At 39.4% G+C, this 19942-nt stretch overlaps 1 protein-coding gene across 2 annotated transcripts in view; it reads right to left on the bottom strand.

The window, feature by feature from the left end:
* Positions 1-19942, bottom strand: part of Jakmip2 (janus kinase and microtubule interacting protein 2) — a 146301-nt gene that overhangs the window by 29945 nt on the left and 96414 nt on the right. Inside the window, exons 3-12 of one of the 2 annotated variants that reach the window (XM_034518597.2) lie at positions 16932-17429; positions 13253-13462; positions 11388-11486; positions 8492-8638; positions 7706-7846; positions 5751-5807; positions 4763-4882; positions 3447-3575; positions 1504-1587; positions 760-822 (exon numbers count right to left, since the gene is read on the bottom strand). In XM_034518597.2, the coding sequence (XP_034374488.1) occupies positions 760-822; positions 1504-1587; positions 3447-3575; positions 4763-4882; positions 5751-5807; positions 7706-7846; positions 8492-8638; positions 11388-11486; positions 13253-13462; positions 16932-17429 (1548 nt within the window). The remainder of the gene's footprint in view (positions 1-759; positions 823-1503; positions 1588-3446; positions 3576-4762; positions 4883-5750; positions 5808-7705; positions 7847-8491; positions 8639-11387; positions 11487-13252; positions 13463-16931; positions 17430-19942) is intronic. The other variant, XM_034518599.2, reaches the window with a different exon arrangement.

Raw genomic sequence — 19942 nt, 5'->3', positions numbered from 1 at the left:
ATCAATCCACAGAGTAATTTCTTATATTCAGAAGCCTTTAATGTCTGTTTGTGTCAAGTGTAAGATTTGTTTGTAATCTTTCACCAGACTACAGAAAGACTGTCCCAAAGGAAAAAAGTTACCTTTAACCTTGAGATGTTCTATGGTGTTAAATTGCCTCAGCTCAAAAGGCTGTGGTTAATTATATCTACTGGGCAGAAACATATCTTAGTGTGCTGACCAGTTTCCTGGACATGATGGTTTTTGTTTTGGATGCTTCTAAAAAAAAAATCAATCCCTTCCTTTAAGGAGTAAAAGAAAAGAAATAGCTAAGCTTAGCAAATATGCCCAAAAGTGAGAATATAACCTGTGTAAGTTGGAGCACAGATATATTCTGCCACTTTCTTACACAAACAGCATGTGCAGTGAGGATTTTGGGGTGGGGGTGGGGCAGGTGAACAACCACACAGGAGATGGCTCATGGGCATATGTGGGCACACACATATATAGACACACAGCATATATACAGTTACATATATATGAATAATAAATTGGCGGGGCACAGGAATCACATCCTCATGAGTCTGCAGCCATGCACAAGGGCCACTGAACTGATGGTGATGATGGTAATGGGATGCGGTTGAGCACGCAGCAGAGGACAGAGCAGCAGTGGGAGAGCCTCCCCTTCCCTGGCCCCTGTGCCACTCCTGAGAGCACCCCCTGCTGCTCCTGGATCATCATTTTCTCCTCTGCCCCACTAGGGTGGTGCGCCCAACATACCTTTTCTAAAAGCTCCTGGTTTCTCTTAATGAAAAGTTGTTTATCTTCTACCCAGTGTGAATCCTGTTTGACAAAGAATATCGCGCAGTCAGCATTTCAGAGTGCCACGAAAGGAGTAGTATGTGTCCTCAAACCAGTTGGCCGGAGCCATGTTCTTTCCACCCAGTTTGCCTGCAGAGGGTAACTGGTTCTAGTAAATTATGCCCACCCTTTCCAGCAGCTTTTTCAAAGACTCTGTTGCCAGGAAAAAAAAATAGTTCTCTTGCCATTGTCATTTTCTACCCTCTACGTTTTCCAGTCTGAATAATCCAGGACCAGCCTTCTGGGGACTCAGAAGTGACCACACAGGCAAAAAGTGAAACAGGTCAGAATGCACACAGGCTCAATACATATGAATGGAGAACATTAAAATGTAGAACCATATATGTAGCACAGAGGCAAAGAATGCAGCTAGGGGAGGGCAGCACACTGCCTTAGCGGTTTGTGACAGCTCCAGGCCTAGTTGACTGGACTCCTTTTCCGCTGGCCTCTTTCTTGCCCACCTTCATTTACTGCTGTGGCTAGGTTTGCACTCTAGGAGAGTAACACCAGGGACAGGAATAGTTTACATTCTGACACAGTCTGAGAAAGGTCACTGTGGTGAGCCAAGCCAATGTCCTGGGTGTGACCCATGCATGGGGTGAGCCAGAGGAGAGTTGGAGTGAACCAGCTGCCACTGTAGAAAAGCTAGCATCAAGCACCTACCTGCCCTTTCTGAGCCAGTGTTGCCTCCAGATCTTCGATTTTGGCCCTGTACCTCAGCACCTCTGCCTGAAGCTGCTCTTGTGCCTGGTGAGATCAAAATTCCAGAGTTCAGTGAGTAGAATGGCCATTCAGTGTGTTGTCCTTTACTAGTGTTCAACAAGTTTGTTTGTGTAGGGGAGGGGTTTTTCAAGAATTAAAGTATTCGGCAAAGTTGCCTTCATGATATAATATCTACAGTCTTCAATAAACTTCTCTGGGATCCCATTTGTCATCATGTTAATAGTCACACTTTTTAGTTGGCCATTAAAGGAAACCCATCACACTCCAGACTCACCATCTAGACTTCACCTCTGACCTAAAGTGGCATCCCTGTTTCCTACATCCTTGCTGGCAACTCACAGCTGCTCTGTAGTGTAAATGAACTTGTTATTTGAAGGAAAATATGTCTTAATTTCCTCTTCAAGTTCTAGTCATTCTTTTGGAGCCCACTTTGTGCTCTGGTATCTACACCTAAATTGAAAACTTTTCTATTTTATTGGTCATTCCTAGGACAGTATGAAAGGTTAGCAAATACCACCATTGAAAATCTCAAATATAATTTGGTATTAAGGCAAACATATGCGTATAGGAGAACATTTCTTTCTGATGGTGCATGGCCTGTCCCAAATCACAGTATAGTTTTAAACATATCTGTGTGTGTGTGTGTGTGTGTGTGTGTGTGTGTGTGCACGTGCATGCTACTACTTTAAAAACAAAGACGTGTAATACCTATCTACCTTCTAAAGTACTAATAATAGTTGCCATGGAACCTCCTAGCACAGTGTAATTCCTTCAAAAGGAAAAGTGGGGCAACACCAGTGTAGAGACAGGCTCCTTCTGGTCTCTTGCTAAAGGTCATAAGGCAGGGTCTTTCAATGGTTCTGACTCTGCAGTTTGAGGGCTGGGGCCAAGTTCTAGCATTAGAATGCAAGTGAATAATTTAACCTCATTGTGTGTATTTAACGTCTATGCTATCATTTCTTCTTCTGGAACTAGGAGAAAAATCATAGTCATAGAACTTTTTAGCACTCTCAGTGCCAAATATGAAACACAGGGAGGAGTGACTGACTGATTGTATAAACAAATACATTTCTTTCTTTCTTTCTTTCCTTCCTTCCTTCCTTCTTTCCTTCCTTCCTTCCCTCCCTTCCTTCCCTCCCTCCCTCTCTTTTCTTCTTTCCTTCCTTCCCTTTCTTCCTTCCCTCATTTCTTCTTTCCTTCCCTTCCCTCCCTTCCTCCCTTCCTTCCTTCTTTCCTTTCTTTCTTCCTTTCTTCTTCCCTTCCCTTTCTTTCTTCCTTTATTTCTTGTGCTCATCCATCCTTTGTCTTTCCTTCTTTTCAAGAAAGGCTTATGAGGGACAGTTATGACATTCTACAAAGAACATGGATGTGTAACACAGGGAAAGTTCATTAATCTCTCTGACTCTTAAATCCTTTTATAAAGCATCTGCTTTAGGGAGCTGACATAAAGATTCATTAAAATATTGTCTGTGGAATGCTTAGTGAATTGTATATGCAATCTTTTGTACTTGTTAATTCGGAATAAAAAGTGGATAATCATTACTTTTTAAAAATAAAATAATTATTGTTGTTAAACAAGGAACTTAAAAAATGTATCATCAAAATCCAATATGGGTTAACTCAGACAGAAAATGTAAGTTTTCACATAGTAAAAATAAGAATGACATATTCAACTATCTTTAAAAGTGAAAAAAACATTGATCTGTGCTGGTTTTTATGTGTTTAGATCTGAACTTTGTTAAATTAAACAAGAAAACAGTTCAAAAGCCACAGAGGACAAAACTGCACAAAGAAATCTGTGCCACTGACATTCCAATGGCCACAGTGCTTTTGTGATACAACCTCTGCATGTTAATTCCATACCTCTTCAGGCCCACACTCACCTTGGCTTCTCTTTCAGCATCTATGATACCGCCAGTCTGTTCCTGCAAGAGGGCATATGCTCTTTGGAGAGCTTGGTATTCTTTTGTTAATTGTCGAAATCGTAGCTCAGATTCCTCAGCAGCTAGACTCTAGGGGTTTGAAATACAAAAATTCCAAAATTAATTATGTTATGTCTGCATCCTGTATTCTGCATGAAAAGTGACATTAACCCGCTTGTGTAAAGAAGTTATGATTTATTTGATTTTGTTTGTAAAAATGTACATTCAGAATATGTTGAATATATATTTTGGAAAAATATGTAGGACATTGTTTTAATGAAAGAAACATTTATTTTTACATTAGTGATTACTTTCAATTTGGCCTTGAATAATACTCAATTTTAGATCCAAACAAGAAGACACAATCAAAGTTTGAATGTAAATTTGAGGCAAGGATACTTAAACCTTTACTCTCATTTCTTTACATGCATTTATATAAACAAATAAATCATTAGTTTATGACTATAAATAATAAAACCCCTCTCAGCTTTAGAACTTAGATTTGGGGCAAAATTTAATCATTACCAGAGAATTTGGTCAAAAATGTAGCATGAGGGGCTGGGGATGAAATTTAGTTGGTAAAGTGCTTGCCTAGCATGTATATGCCTATTTTCCAGCAATACTCTCTATCTCTATCTCTATCTCTATCTCTATCTCTATCTCTATCTCTATCTCTATCTCTCTATCTATCTATATCTATATGTAGAGAGATACAGGAGATAGAGAGATAGATAGATACAGATATAGCTATTTTAGGAGTTAAGGTCACCTGTAATCCCAGAACTTGGGAGGTAGAGGCAGGAGGATCAGAAGTTATGGTCACCTCCAGTTGTTTAAGGAACCCAGGATCTGCTAGCATTACATTAGCATTATGGAACCCTGCCTATAAAAACCAGTGAGTATGAACTGAGAAGATTCATGCACCTAACCCTGACTTAGTAGTTGTATTCAGTACAACTGACCATACAGGATCATTCTGATGAAAGTGGATCACAGCACATGAACTCTAACTCTGCCTCAGACTGAATCCAGAAACCTCCTGGGCTTGCTCTCCTTTTTCTGTTGTGATGCATATTCTAATTATAGAGCCAAACTGAAGTCTGAAAAGTCCCTGAAGAGATTGTATGACAAAGATGATGCTTACTTTCAAGATTATCAAAGTGGAGTATGATCTCAAGGTTGGCCAGTGTTAAAGGATCACTTTGTGATTTTCCTTCCCCTTAGAGGGAAGATTTGGTGAAAATATCATGCAGGAGCAGAGAAAAGGCAGAACTTACTTCATCCAAGTCATCATCAGGGGTAGCAGGTGTCCTGTCTGTTCTAAAGGAGGTCATGGATGAAGTTTCTGAGTCCATGGAGTCCTCGTCATAGCCAATGAATGGATCTAAAACAGGCCTCTAAGTGGAGAGAACGTTTATATTTACTAATATGATGAAAATTCATGAACGATGCTGTATTCAAAATCCATTCACTAGGGCAGATAGAGATGAACATTGAGGTCATGGGTCCTTTACGGCTTCTTTGGTGAAATACAAACTCTAGGCAGGAACGCAGTACCAATTCGTCCCTTCCCCGTGTTGTTTTACTTCTGACTTATCCAAGGGAAATGTATGGATATTTGGCTGGCTTCCTAAAGCCACCATAAAGTGTTCACTCTACATTCTATGCCATCATGACTTAACACATCTTATTCTTTTCAGTAATTCAGAAGATTTTATTTAAAATCTCCCGAAGGGGCTTTGAAAATGGAGGCACCCATGTGAAGGAGGTCATAGGGTCTTAACTCTGGTCATCTAATCTCACATCCAAACCAAGTAAAAAGCAAGCACAAACATCAAAACAATGAGTTTTTTGTGTATTAGAACCTATGCACATAATGATGGATTGAGAATGCCATTATCAATTATTTTGCTAGTGATGATATTTAATCAATTACAGGACAGATATCGGAAGCTGATATGAGTCAATGTTAGATATTGATAATGTGTGTGGCTTAGTAATTCTCAGCGTGTAACATACCCACTTGTCAGAAAAGCCTAAACCTTAAGCCGACTGATTAGAGGAAGACATAGTCTTTCAGGTTAGGACATAACATCACAGCCATTTCTAGATGGAGAAATGACCAGAGACTTTTCTTCAAACAAGTAGTGCTCATGGGATACTGCAATTCATGAGCATGATTTATCGCATCTTTGCAGAAAGGTTTCTTAACATGCTTCCCTTTCCTGGCTCCTTGTAGCATTCTGATAACAGTTCCCTTGTTACCTTGATTGGTTTCGAGCTTCTCCTGTGCTTTCTCCTACGAATGAGTTTTTCTCGATCCTAGAAAACAGATGAGGTCTTTTCAGAGCAGAAGTTGTCAAATATCTCCCAATAGGTCTGTTCTTCTGCCCACAGAGGAAATGCCCACGGAAGAGGGCATTAGATCCAAGCGAGCCTCTGGTGGTGGGTGCAGAAAACTGAGCTCAAGGGCTGAGCCACCTCTGCAGACCCTTGCTTTGTTTTTTAAAGAGACAGCTGTTCCCCCTTGAAGGATTATATATTTTTATCTGAAGTATGATTTTATTTTACAAAATTTGGTAACTTCTGCAAAATATGAATTGCCAATATGTTCAGAGTATGTATATTATATTTTTCCTGCCATCAAATCAGAAATTACACTTTGTTTCTTCATTTTATACTTGAAAACAAATAACACTGAAAACAGAGTCCCACAAAGAGTAGTTGTTATGCTTCCCAATACCCAAAATTAATTTTCATTTGTGAGGTGAAAATATTATTTCTCACTAAAATGCACATTTCTTTCTTTCTCTCTTTCTTTTGTCCTTTCTTTCTTTCATTTATTATTATTTTTTTTTTTACATTTTCTCATTTCCTAGCATAGACAGGTGTCTCTTGACTATTTTTGGAACCCGTTTCAAAGCTGCAGCTTGTAAGGATAAGCAGGAGGCAGAGTGTTTACTTACTGGTAGTCACCTAGTTTTGTTTCTGTTTCTGTTTTATTTTGGGAGAAATGGCAGTGGTTTTCTGAGAAACTTGGTGAATACCTACCAACAGCAATGAACTTTGTGACACAGATACTGTGACAACTTGGGATTTAATCATCAAGTACTCCATGTATTTACTGCAAATTTCAACTATATGGAACTCTTCAATCAATGGAAAATTTACAGCTTAATTGGAGGCTGTTCAAATATATACCTAATCTAGTCCTAGACCACGGAGTACAAGGGATTTAGGAGATATCAAGGTGGGAACAAGTGACTCAGGCTTCATATTACATCCGAATATGACTCAAAATATTGGCATTTAACTTTATCTTTTGCGTTAAATATTTTTGATCATGCCTTCTTAATATAGCTGAAACTTTTAAAGTTTACATATTGTATACTTAGGTTACTTTCTTATTCTTAACTATAGCATACATGAACAGTGGGCAGTTTTTTAAAAATGAGTAGTAATTAATTAAAAATAGAAGTACAACTCTTGCTCAAAGTGGCAGCAAATCATCTTGTTTACCTACTCTGGAGACTCTTGTCCAAGAGCCCACCTGCTCCCATGATTAGTTCAAGTCTACAGGCTTTGGCCTATTCTTGAAAGAAGAGGAAACAAAGATGCCACTCTCAGAATAAAGGCAGCGAGGGGAAGAAGACAGCCTGAAGGTTCAGGAGGTCTCTCTCCCCCATGCTGCTAATGGGAACCTTAACCAGATTCAAATGGTAGTCAGCAGGTACTGAAGTATCCATCAGTCAGAAGGTGTAGAAGGAAATTCCTGCTTTGTTACACGACTATGATGATGCTCTTTACTCACGAAGTTGTGAACAGGTTGTATCTATGTGATGTGCACTAATTAGGTGTCAGAAACATGACATATATGTCCCTAGTTTTGTAGGGAAAAAAAATAAAAAGAATTGCTGAGCTTCAGAAACCTGATCCTAGTAGACAATTAAAAGTAGTATACATCCATAAATGGGCATTTGAAAATTCCTTTAGTACAACTTATACTTATGTTTTCAAACTATTTGGCAAATGTTTATAATTGGAATATCAATCAGCATAATGTAAAACATTTTGAGATAGTTTCTTGTACATAATTACATACTGAGCATATCAATATGGGCATTTGGAGTTAATCTAAGATTATTAAGTGCTTCCTTATGTATTGGTTGTTGGTTACCCATTCCTGAGAACAGCTAGGAGTTTACAGAGAGTTCACCTACCCTTGTGAGCTCATCAATGATGTTCTGCTGCTCAATGACCTGCAGTTTTAGAAACTCCGTCTCTTGTTCTTCATTAGCTTGGTCAAGGTCATTCAGAGACTTCAGTTTCTTCAATGGTGGGTGAGATGTTATCTTTTCTCTCTAAGTTGGAGAAGAAGAAATTACAAGTAGAAAGTTTTAAAAAAATTTCCAAAATTTAGTCATTGTTATATTTGTAGAAATTGGGGTCCAGCTGATTTGAATATTTTCCCAGTAGATGACACACTTTCACATACATGAACTAAAACTGTTGAGTACATTTTATCGTCTATAATGCATTGAAGTCCCTGGCAATGTTCTGAAGATTTCTAAAGCTATCTTGGAAGCCTTTTCAGGAATGTACTTTCATATCAGTCATTCACACATAATGCAAGCTATGATATTGATTTCCCAACTGTTAAACAAATAGAAGGCAGGCATGACCTTGCTCCACATTTCTGTGGCTTAGGAGCCACACCAAGGCTTTGATTCTTGGTTTCCAAGTGTCTAAAGAATAAGTGCATTCCTGGAAGAGCTCCTTCAGTTCTGCAAGGTTAGAAACTCCATACAGTTTGAAGCCAGAATCTTCTCTTGCTTTCTTCTTTCCCTTGCTTACTCAAGGGAAAATCCAAGCGAGATATATATATATATATATATATATATATATATATATATATATATGAATGACAACTACTTCAGGAAAAACCACTAGGTCAGGATCAACCCAGGAGAGGAAGCAGCAGGTTTTGCAGAGTCTGCGCTACTCACCATCTCTGAATTTTCCTTGGTTACGGCTTTTAGTTTCTCTTCCATGCGTTGCAAAGACACCATCAGTTCGTCGTTTCTCTTGGCTAGGCACTTGTTCCTTTCCAGGAGAGGTTTGCATTGTTTTTCGGTTTCCCTCACGCGTTTTAACTGGGTATAAACAAATTATAATTTGTTTCTCCTATCTTGAGAGAAGTAGGGCAAAAGAAGGCAAGTGTGAAAGAAGAAAAACAGCTCAGCAGTCACCCCGTGTGTCTCAGGAATGACTACTGCATTCTTCTCCTCCATTAATGGGTCAATCATTTCCAGTTTTGTCTCATGGACATTATTTTTGCCTCTGTCTGCCTCCCTTCCTGCCTCCCTTCTTCCCTTCCTCCCTTTCTCCTTTCTTCTTAGTGGAAGTGTGTTATGTACAGCTAGTAGACTCTGAACTTACTATGTAGACCTAACTAGGATGGAACAAACAGGATTCTCCTTGTTTCTGCCTTCCCAGTGCTGTGATTAGAGGCCATGAGCCAGAACGCTTGACCCTCATCATAGTCCTCACATCCTGCCTTATCTGGCACCTTAACAGAGGAGCCACAGATGCTGTTGGTTCAAGTGGTGAGAAGTGAAGTTCTATTGGTCCCTTTTACTTTCCCCACCTCATTCCCGCATGCATGAGCAAACCAACTGCCTGGTCCAGGAAAGATCTCTCATTGGCTCAGGAATATACAGAAGACCATTTAAACTGCATGGTCACCAGAACCTGGTTCCAAGCCTAATCCTCTCCAACTATATTACCTCCATTAAAAGGTCTTGCTGAAATCTCATGCTCAGTAAGTAAGATAGCTTATGTCTTTCGATTGTCACGGGGACAGTTTTATATTTCATAGGATGCTTAGCAGTATACATGCCCTCTGCCTGCTAATGACACTAATACCCTGTCAGCTGAGATGATTACATGTTGCTCAAACTGACTTTAGTTTAGAAGCACGAGGCTAAATGTCTGAATGTTGCCTTGTAGTCCTTTCATTTTCAAAACTCTTCTGTTTGATGTATTATAGGCCAATCTAAACAGACACCTATAATTTTCATGTTGAATTTCTAATTATTAGTTTATTCTTTTCTTATCACAAAGAAAAAGGATATCAGAGGATCTCAAACATAGTGAGTCCCTTTATGAAAATCTATGATTTGGGGAGATACTGAGGGAGGAGAAAGTTACCTATGCTTAAACAACAAAAACAAACAAACAAACAAAACAACCCCCTCCCATTTGTGGCTCTTGGCATTTCCACAGTTCCATCCCAATCTGAATTTGAAAACTCCAGTTATATAATGAAGACAAACACATTGGCTTTATTTTTCATAAATAATCTGGAGAATCTCATAATTTTTTAGCATTGGTATCTGACTTATTAATATCAAATTTTAAGTACATATCAAGCCAGGTTGTTCATTGGGTTTATTATTCCAACCTTTGCCTCTTATGGAGGTTAATGCCCTGTGTTTTAAATATTCAAGTGTACCCGGTGTATACTATTCATAGAAAATTCAAATAAGCACAAGAAAAAAGAACTGTCCAATTTTAGCACAACATGCAATCATGACAGTTCTGAAGCATCCAATAAAATGCTTTTTCAGAAAGAGAGGCTTTAGTATGTAACAGAGACTGAAATTACACATATTGTCAACCATGTATATATGTATGCATATATATTAGTAAACAGAGATTCATGTGAACAGTAAAACCTCCTGCTATAGTTTAACTAACAACAGGTAGATCTGAGGTTAAGGAAAAAAATGTATTTTATAGAATAAAAGAGTTGATATGCCAAAACCATTAGCAAATATTAACTTATACCCAACATAACTTAAGTACAAAAAAAAAAAAAAAAAATGGGCAGAGCTAAGAAGAGATGTAGAAAAATTTGCTAAAAGAAGTAGACAAAATATTTGCCAAATAAATACATTTCCTCCTCAAATTTCTTTTGGTCTTGTTTAACCATAGTGGTAGAAAGCAAATGAAGACAGTGAGGCTATGTTATGGCTGTAAAGAAAATCATAATAAGCACAAGGGGATAAAATGTTGCAACATGTAGTGACCATTAAGGAGTAACTAGTGACAGAAGTTAAAAAAGCAAACAAGCAAACAAAAAACAAAAGAGCTTCAGAGCTCTTTTGCAAATTTGCAAATTGAGCCATGCAGTTTCTAGAAGAAATTTCATAATACTGTTTTAGAAAATAGAATGAAAAAGCAATACATTATAATGCACACAGCTTATGAGAAGAAACAATAACTCAACTCTAGGGAAACAGTGGCCCCAAATAAAGGACAGGATCATGTAGGATCTTGAAAGACAGCCTGGTTTCTGGTTGAGCTAGAAACCCCCAGAGATCCAAGGTGGTCCTGAGGGACCCCAGGTGATCCTGAGGGACTGCAGGTGACCCCTAAAGAATGCCACCAGACTCCAGGCTCCTGACAAAGATTTGTGTCTTTCAGTCAAAATGTCTATTTTTAAAACGCAGTAATGAAAATAAGAAAGTAAAGCAGGATGCTGGCTCAGCAGGTTAAGAGCACTGACTGCTTTCTAGAGGTCCTGAGTTCAATTCCCCCGCAACCACTTGACGGCTCACAACCATCTGTAGTGGGATTCGATGCCTTCTTCTGGTGTGTCTGAAGAGAGTGACAGTGTATTCACATACAGCAAATAAATAAACAAATCTTTAAAAAGAAAGAAAAAAACACTCATCTGGAGGGAGTTATGTGGGGCAGCCACTTTGTGAGTATTTATCATGCCGTACCTTTATTTACCCGCGCGCTTTTCTCTCGTGCTAAACTACACAGCACAAGGCAGACTTTAGAGCATAACCTCTAACAAGACAACGCAATGAAAATAGTTTGAGTGCAACTCACCAACTCGTTTCGCTCATCTCCGAGCAAGGTGTTTCTATCTTCTAACTTTCGTATCGTGGCGTTCAATTCCGCTATCCTCTTTTGATTTCTTCGCAAATCCTACACACGAGAACTAAAATGAGTGTCTCTGGACGACCATTAGTAAAAGCAATAGGCTCCTTTCTTCCAATTTGGCCCATGAAGATCAATGGTCTTTTACTAAGAGAAGACTAGTTAGCCCTTTCTAATTCTCAACATTTACTCCTGGGTGAAGACCACAGCTGGTTAAAACCACAAGTGAATTCCATGTGGCAGACAGGCAGACGCTGGAGTCCAGCCTTGTGGCAGGAACAGAGTGACAGAAGGTTGAAGCAGGTTATCAGAGCTGTTTGTCATGTGACCAAAGTGGAGTATGAAGTTCAGGGAATATCCTCATGTCATAAATGTTCATTGCTTCCTGTGACACAGACACCTGTCTGCTATTATACTTAGCCGCAAAAAGGAAAGACTAGGTACTAGACATGTGCTTTGTGAATTTCTGTATACTTACAGGAGAAAAGGTCACTGTGAGGAGACAGACTACCTTCATGTGAAAAAGGCAGGGTATACAAAATAAACTAGAATAAAAATATTTTACACAGTATAACCAACTGTCATGAATAACCTTACACATAGCAGTTACCACCTAATTCTGTGCTATAGGCCTACTCTGATTACATGCTTGGGATTTATTACTGTTTTTCATACTGATAGTGGTTGCTATTGTGTTGATGGATCAGTTTCACACCCCCAGTGTCATCATATCCTAGAGGGCTCAACAGAACTGGCCAAACTGATGTTGGTTCTACGTCAGCTCAGATCTTGTAGTGGATAGCTGTCGTCAGAGCCATGAGGGCTAACTATGGACCAAATACAATGTTCTACACTCTCTAAATTGTGTCTTATAACAGGCAGACCACCTTGAAGAAACCACCCTGGCTTCCATCTTACGTATAAGGGTACTAAATGGGGAAGTGGCTTATATAAGGAAACTAAGCTAATGAAGTTAAACCAAGGGGTCTAAATCCAAAGTCCATTTTGGGGGGTAGGGTGATCATGATAGATCACATGTAAGTATTAATAAAAGAGCTAAACTTTCCATGTGCTACATCCTAGATCACTATATACTTTCTACTGACTACTAGGATGTGTGTGTGTGTCCTCCTGTATATATGCTTGAGTGTGGGAATATGTGTGTCTCCTGAAAGCCAATTCATAAATTATTCATCATTTTAGAACTCATTTTTGTTCCTAAATCACACATTTTCATTTTGTTTTTGCAGCAAAGTCATTTGATAGCCTACTACATGCAAGCTTATATCTCTCAGTATACATATAAAAATAATTTCTCATTATGACAATCTGGTGGAGTAAGTGACAAGTCCGTTAAACCAGAAGCTTTCATTTTATGGCTATAAATAATTCAGCCTTTTTTTTTCAGGCATGCATCTCGGTCTTTGAAGATGCTAACTGTCTTTGTCGATTTCTAATCCAGTTGTTCACACATGGGAAAATTACCAATCTTGCCAACAAGCCAATATCTTCATTTAACTTATGATTATTATAATATATTCAAGTTTGGATAGCTATCACTAGGGTAGAAAAATTCTGTGAAAGTTTCAGACACCTGCAGCTCTTACAGTAACAGGCTAATGAAACACAGCCCACTTTGTTGTCTGCGAGTCTAAGAAAGCCTGCTCCTGCGATACATGGTGCTTTTATAGTTGGTGGTAGAATTGATTCCTTTGTACTTATAGATAGGAAAATAGTGTAAGTGAAAAGCAGAACTTTGAGAGTTAAATAAAGGGTGACTCTGGAGTTGTTAACCCCAACTCACAGGGACTTACCGGGCTGCTGCAGTGTTCAGAGCCATCTCCTGCCCTTCCTGGAATCTCTCTCTTCGGACTGCTCATGTTACACTCTGCCTCCTTGACAAGAAAGAGCTGCTCATCCAAAGCCTCCTTCTGCAGCTGGAGTTTCTGTACATAGCCTGTCTGAGTCTCCAGTTCCTTTTCCAGGGAAAAGATGATCCTGTCCTTGGCTTTGATTTCATCCATCTGAATTAAATGAGAGCCAGGACATTTAATGTGACTATGCTATAAATGAATTCTAATTTCACCATGGGAAGTCCACCTCTTTCTTGTGATGATGCAGAAAAAAAATCCTCGGGAATCTGACAAGTGTACTGATCTCACAAATAATATGGAGTAACATTAACTAATAAAAAAGGTCTACCCTGAATGGGCGTTGTCCTTACATGCAGTGTTTGAAAGGATCTGGGTTGGCTAGCTAAGGGTAAATTTAAAATGGATTATAAGCTTCAATAAAGATAGATTCAGAATATCCCACTATGATGATTCTCAGGACAAACAAACTATTACTGTCTCTTTCAGGAAACTAGTATTCACTCTTGATCCTAATATTGATCGATATTATCAGCCAGTCATTTGCAACTGAAGGAAATAACAGGCTTCCCAGTAGTGGTTTACTTATTTTCTAGGAAGTGTCAATTCTGGTGCTCTCTGGAGGTGGTCCTGTTGTGTGATCTTTCCTTTCCCACCCACACCTCAAGGCAGCCAGCTTTAGCTTTCATTATCATCATCGGGACTAGAATAGGAAAGAGAAATGCCTGGTAATTATAGTGAAAATATTTCCTCATATATCTGTGGAAAATAGTTATTGATTTCAACACTCATGTATTCTGATCTTGGGTGTGTGTCAAATATATTAATTTTGTAGTTAAGATACAGGTATCATGTGTCAATGGATAAGAGTTCCAATTGACTGGAACCAGTTTGTTGTGCCTAGATGAGGGACACCCAAGAAATGAAATGAACATAACCATTTTTGAAGAGATTATAGACACCAGGCGAAATCTTTTTGGCTCATTTTATTATATTCTATGTGAAAACTTAAAGTAAAAACAAGAAAAAACAGCATAAATGTCATTCTCCTTTCTTGTATTTAATGACTCACTCACTTAGTGTGTTTCTTTGCTGTGCTCTTTAGGTGAGGAGAGCAGTACAGCATCTGTCTGCTCTGCCACTCCTTTGCTGCACATCAGTGCCTGGCTGCTGACTCTAGGCTACGTGACCACATTGGCAGACCACTGGACTAAAGTCTGCACCATCCTATAATGTCACCTGACAGCCACTAAAGTTGGAAATAGTGTCCTGTTGATTTGGAAGAGAATATCAGCTGTATTTTCTTACTCCTTAATAATGTCTGAATCCAGGGTTAAGGTGAGCACACACAGGACTTGATATACACAGAGTTATTTGCGGATTAGCACAGCACATAACCTCCATGTTCCTGGCTACTTGTGATGTTTTCTGTGTTATGGCAGATGCTAGATCTGTTCATTAACACCCCGTGGAGTCATCCTTACCACCTCTAATATTATAAACAATCCTTTACAGTATAAATCTGATCCTTGGAAGTATTTGCAACCCCATGGTTACACAAGTTATCTCACTTTCTATTAGTGTCCTGTTTAGTATGTTCGATCACCACTCTGTACCAGATGAGACTCAGAACCTGAAAGGTTAAGCATTATATCATTGTGACCTGCCTTGTGTGTGATGAAATCTTGATACTTTACCTTTGTCTTCAGAAAGCTCTGTGATATACTGGCTCTATGATCATCCACATACCTCCAGAATTTTCCAATGTGGTTCCCAGTGGAATATCTAGCCATGTAGGGGGCTCTATTACAGTAGTTATGATCACATAATTTGAGTCTCAGGATACTGCAAAATTAACCAATGGTCTAGTTCATAGATAAGAAGAATTATAGAATTTTTTGGTAAGGTTTTCTGCAAAGATCAGATCTCATTTCTTCCCCCATCCCCCCAGGTCCAAAAGAGCATATGATGGTGAGAGAAAGGATAGCAAATAAAAATGCGGAAGGGAAGACAGTGACACATACATTAATGAAACATTTCCCTGAGTTATTCTGTTTGCACCCAAGTTTTGAGCCACAGCTCAGGTGGTTTACATTTCATGTGGTTGCTTGGGGGAATCTCCTGTCTACTTCAGCAGTGTTCTTGGAAAGAAGTAATGGGGAGAAAATTATGACTAATTTGTCAATTTCACACTAAAAGGCAAGCAAGAATATTTAAGGGTTTCTTGTAACTCACCTACCTGACTGTTCCAAAGTTCACAGCCTTGAATCCTTCTTCATCAACCATGGTCATTTCAGAAACCAAGAGCAGGGCAGAAACCATTATGTCTGCACTGCATTTGGCCTCAATTGTCAAACAGTGTGGCAGAATGAATTGCAGGTAAATCTCTCAGAAAGGGTAGCAGGGGTGGAATTTTACAGTCCCATTGTACCACACTGCTAAGAACATGACACAGGCTTAACTTGTAAAGTATTCTATGGGAACCACTTTTAGCTTAAAGTGGAAATCCTAGAAACATTATCCAAGGCACAGACATAGAATTTCTAGGAAATTACTGATGACTGGCAGACGTAGGGGAAAGTATGGATTTTCCTGAATGGTACACTGCTTAGAGAAACATGTAGTATTAAATACATTTTAAAACAATGGTTCTCAACCTTCCTAATGCTACAACCCTTGAATACAGTCCCTCATGCTGTGGTGACTATTAACCATAAAACTATTTTTGTTGCCTTTTCACAACTGTAATTTTGCTACTCTTATGATTTGTAAATATTTTTGGAAGTAGAAATTTGCCAAAGGGGTTTCTGCCCACAGGTTGAGAATCACTGTTCTACAGATTTAACCTAATCGTCAACTTTCACATGTAGATGACTATAAATTTTTGTTCTGAGTTCATAAGTAAAGTTAACCTAGGGTCCCACAGCTTTTAGACCATGGATTAACTTAATTTATTTATTTTAGCATTGTGAGATATATATATATAGCTTTTGGCTTTGCATGCTAAAAGAAAAACATTCTGTGTGGTTTGAACAAAAGAAAATTATAAACAACAAGAAGATACTTCTGAATGACATCCAACTGAATAAATAAAAATTAAATTAAATTAATTTAAAACAGGAATGGCTCATAATAAATATTCCTTGCTTATTTGTGGGGAAGGAACCCAATTTTAAAATGACCAGGGATTTTGAAGCTCTACGTTTGCGCTGATGAAAACTCAAGATGTTTTTCGACAGTGGCCATTTTCAGAGAAATTGTAGAAACATCCCTTTGTCTTGTAAAATACCAATGAAATTTTACAACCGGAAAGCCCACAGCAACAAGCTAAGGTTAGGAGGTTTGTAATTTAGTCTTTTCATGGACCACCCAAGAACACAGGTTGCTGCATGAATATCTGTGTGCCCACGTGAATGCAATTACTATGAAATAAATATACTATGAAAATGAAAACTCTAAAATCTTTTACATTTTCCACTTCCAATTTCTATTAAACTACCTACCAATGAACCTTTCGCTCGGACAGCACAGCTGGCCAAAGCACCGGTGTTGTTTATGGTAACTGACAAGAGAACACCCAACAGAGCTCTGGCAAAGTCTGCCTGCTCTCATTAATACTAACCAGCCTCCGTATATCCCGTTCAGATTCCCACTTGATCTTCGAGATGGCTTCCTGGTGGGACTGATGCTCACTCCTAAGGTCCCCAGCCTTGATTTTATCCGCTTGAATCATATTGCTCAGAGCCTCATCCACCTGCTTCTTGGCAGTTTTCAAGTCTGTAATTTCCTGCAGGAGCTTCAGGCGCTCTGCATCGAACTGTTTCCGGGCCTCCTCCCGGGCCTCAATGGTGAGTGCTGTCCTTACTTTGTCACTGCTGCCATCCCGGAGAGCACACAGAGCAGACTTGAGTCTCTGGATCTCCCCATCCCGCACCTTCACTGTCCTTGACATTTCCTGCTCATGCTGCTTGATGAGATTCTCCCTCACGGCCTGCAGCTCCTTCATCTTCTCCTCGTGGAGCTTGGCTTTAAGCTCTGTCACCAGGACTGTGTGTTTGCGCTGCTCCAGCTCACGAATCCTCTTTGCTTCCTGAGTCTTCTCTCTTTCAAGCTTTGATACCTAGAGGCAGAGAGGTGAAAGGATGAAAAAGCGTGAGCCTCAAAGAAAACGCGTGCTCCCAGGCAGGATCTTGCAGCTTAGGCTGCTATGATCTCTTAATACCTTATTTATTAAAAAGGGGGTGGGGAATACATGCTACTGTGTGCTCAGAGGAAAGGAAAGCCGGGGCAGGGACTATGGTGTGTAAAAGGAGGAAGCATCTAAGATGTTTATCTTAGCGTGTTCAGACAAATGTTTGATATTCTGTGGTCTTAGTCAGTATGTGGTCCATAGATTGACAGCTCCAGAGACACCTGGAAGCTTGTTAGAATTGCAGAAACCAGTTCCCCACCAAACCTACAAATCAGAATATGCTTTTAACAGCTCCCCAGGCATCTGGTGTACTCAGTAAAGCTGTGAAGCTTTGCTGGGGTGGTTCTCCCATTGATAAGAGAAATGTCTACAATTACCAACTGCACAATCCTGGCTTCATCCAAACCCATAAATATGGGCATCTCTGCATGGCTTCAAGTTTGATACTTCAAAAGGGAGCCTAAAATATTATTGTATAATGCTCCTTTTTCTCATTTGGGAGGGAGGAGTGCAGGTGTAGCAGACTTCTGCTAATGGAGAAGGTAATAAATGAAGATAGTTGTAATAGCCATGACGTTATTGTTCTTTGTCTAGCAACCATGTTTCATTCCTCCATTTGTTATATATATCCACATACAGGCTCACTAGTTAACCAAATAGGTAACATCCTTAAATTCAGTAGTCTGTTGGGTTCTTCTTTAATTATGGGGATTTAGGCATGTTGCCTCCAAATGCTGCAGGAGGTCTCTTTTCAGTCTCACTCTTATTGTTAGACCTTGCTGCCCCCTAAGCCAAACACTCCAAGTAATTTCATAAGAATTCTTTTTCTAATCTTTCTACCTTTCAAGAATTCTGCTGAAAATAATCTCCCGAGTTTTGTTACATTTCCAATGACAGTATTCATTCTTTGCAGTCTGTGCTACTTAAATGTGACCTAGTAAATCCCTGATACAACAGAATGCTATGGAGTGGTAGCTGGCCACCTCAGTAGCATGAAAAGGTTCCTCTGTGATCCTGTGCTATTTTCTCCTCCGCTCAGTTCATCCTATAACCTGCCCGTGCCGGCTCCCTGCTTCTTTGTCTTGGTAGACAGAGAAACACATACACACACACACACACACACACACACACACACACACACACACACACACAGAGAGAGAGAGAGAGAGAGAGAGAGAGAGAGAGAGACAGACAGATAGACAGAGACAGAGAGAGACAGAGAAATTGAAAAACTGAATACATTTTGAAAGCTCCAGAAGCATTGTTTTATTGTGTGACAGTCTCTTGCCATTTATCCAGTTGGAAAATGTTAATAATAACACATATTTTTAATGTTTATTGAAAATAACCTCTCTTAAAATATATTCCAATTGTGGTTTTCCTTTTCCAATAATTTGAGAGCCTTTCAACCTACAAGTGTTAAAGTCTCTTTTAAAATCATTGTAACTAGAATAGAGTATGTGGGATTTTACTTACCTCAGTAACTTACCTGTCTTTAGCTATAACCATATTTTCTAAGTAAAGTAGTGTTTGGTGAGCATACTTTTAAAAGGCACAGGAGTTAATCTTACAGTTATCCTATGAGGGTGCAGAACCCAAGAGGACTTGGTGAAGCAGCAGTCATGTATGTTCCAATGACTGTCTTCTGATCTCTCCTCAGCCTGACGTCCAACATGGTGGATACTTGCTACACTGAATACTTGTGGTATTGCAAGCATAAGATTAGCTCTGTGTGTAAAATACAGTCTGGATTTTGACAATTTCATTTCTTTTGGCCAGTGTTGCTCCAGAGTTCTTTGGGGTTCATTTGGAGAGAATGACTCTCTTCACACTGCTAGCAACGCTCTCTTGGTAAATCCCAGCCTTGGCACTACTGTTGTAGCTGTTCCAAAACCACAGAGACCTCTTTACACTGAGAATGGAATCCCTGTACTTCAGCCTTGCTCACCAGACTCCTATGTAGGTACAGCAGGACTTTGTTCCTCCTTCCCCTCCCCCACCCCTGCTCCAGACACAAGAGAATATGCTATTTTCTGCATACGGTTTATATTTGCACCTGTCTGCCTTCAGTCTCTTTTCCCTGATGGCTCTCCTCCTGACTCTCTTTGGGATTCTCACATTCCTCCTGGCCCAGCTACTTAGCATCCTTTTCTGACATGTGACCCTGATTTCCTAGGATTAAGCTCCTGTCTCCTGTTTTATGTCTTCTCAGCGCACTTTGTTGGTCCTTAGTATGTTTTTCTTTATGTAACATACTTTGTGCATGCTTCTCTCTCATCCCATCTCCTCTTATCCTGTCCCTGATTGGAAACTCCTAAGAGACTATCATTGTACATCCATTTTATTGCAGGCACGGCACAGTAAGGAGCAAGAAGGCACAGGTGCAATTACAGGCCATATGCCATTGTTTTCTGGCTAGCCCCGTAAGCAGAGACATGGAT

Source organism: Arvicanthis niloticus, chromosome 14, assembly GCF_011762505.2.
Source record: "Arvicanthis niloticus isolate mArvNil1 chromosome 14, mArvNil1.pat.X, whole genome shotgun sequence".
In the NCBI taxonomy this organism is placed as follows: Eukaryota; Metazoa; Chordata; class Mammalia; order Rodentia; family Muridae; genus Arvicanthis; species Arvicanthis niloticus.
The sequence above is the reverse complement of the archived record's forward strand: the minus strand, read 5'-3'. Positions and strand labels throughout refer to the sequence as shown.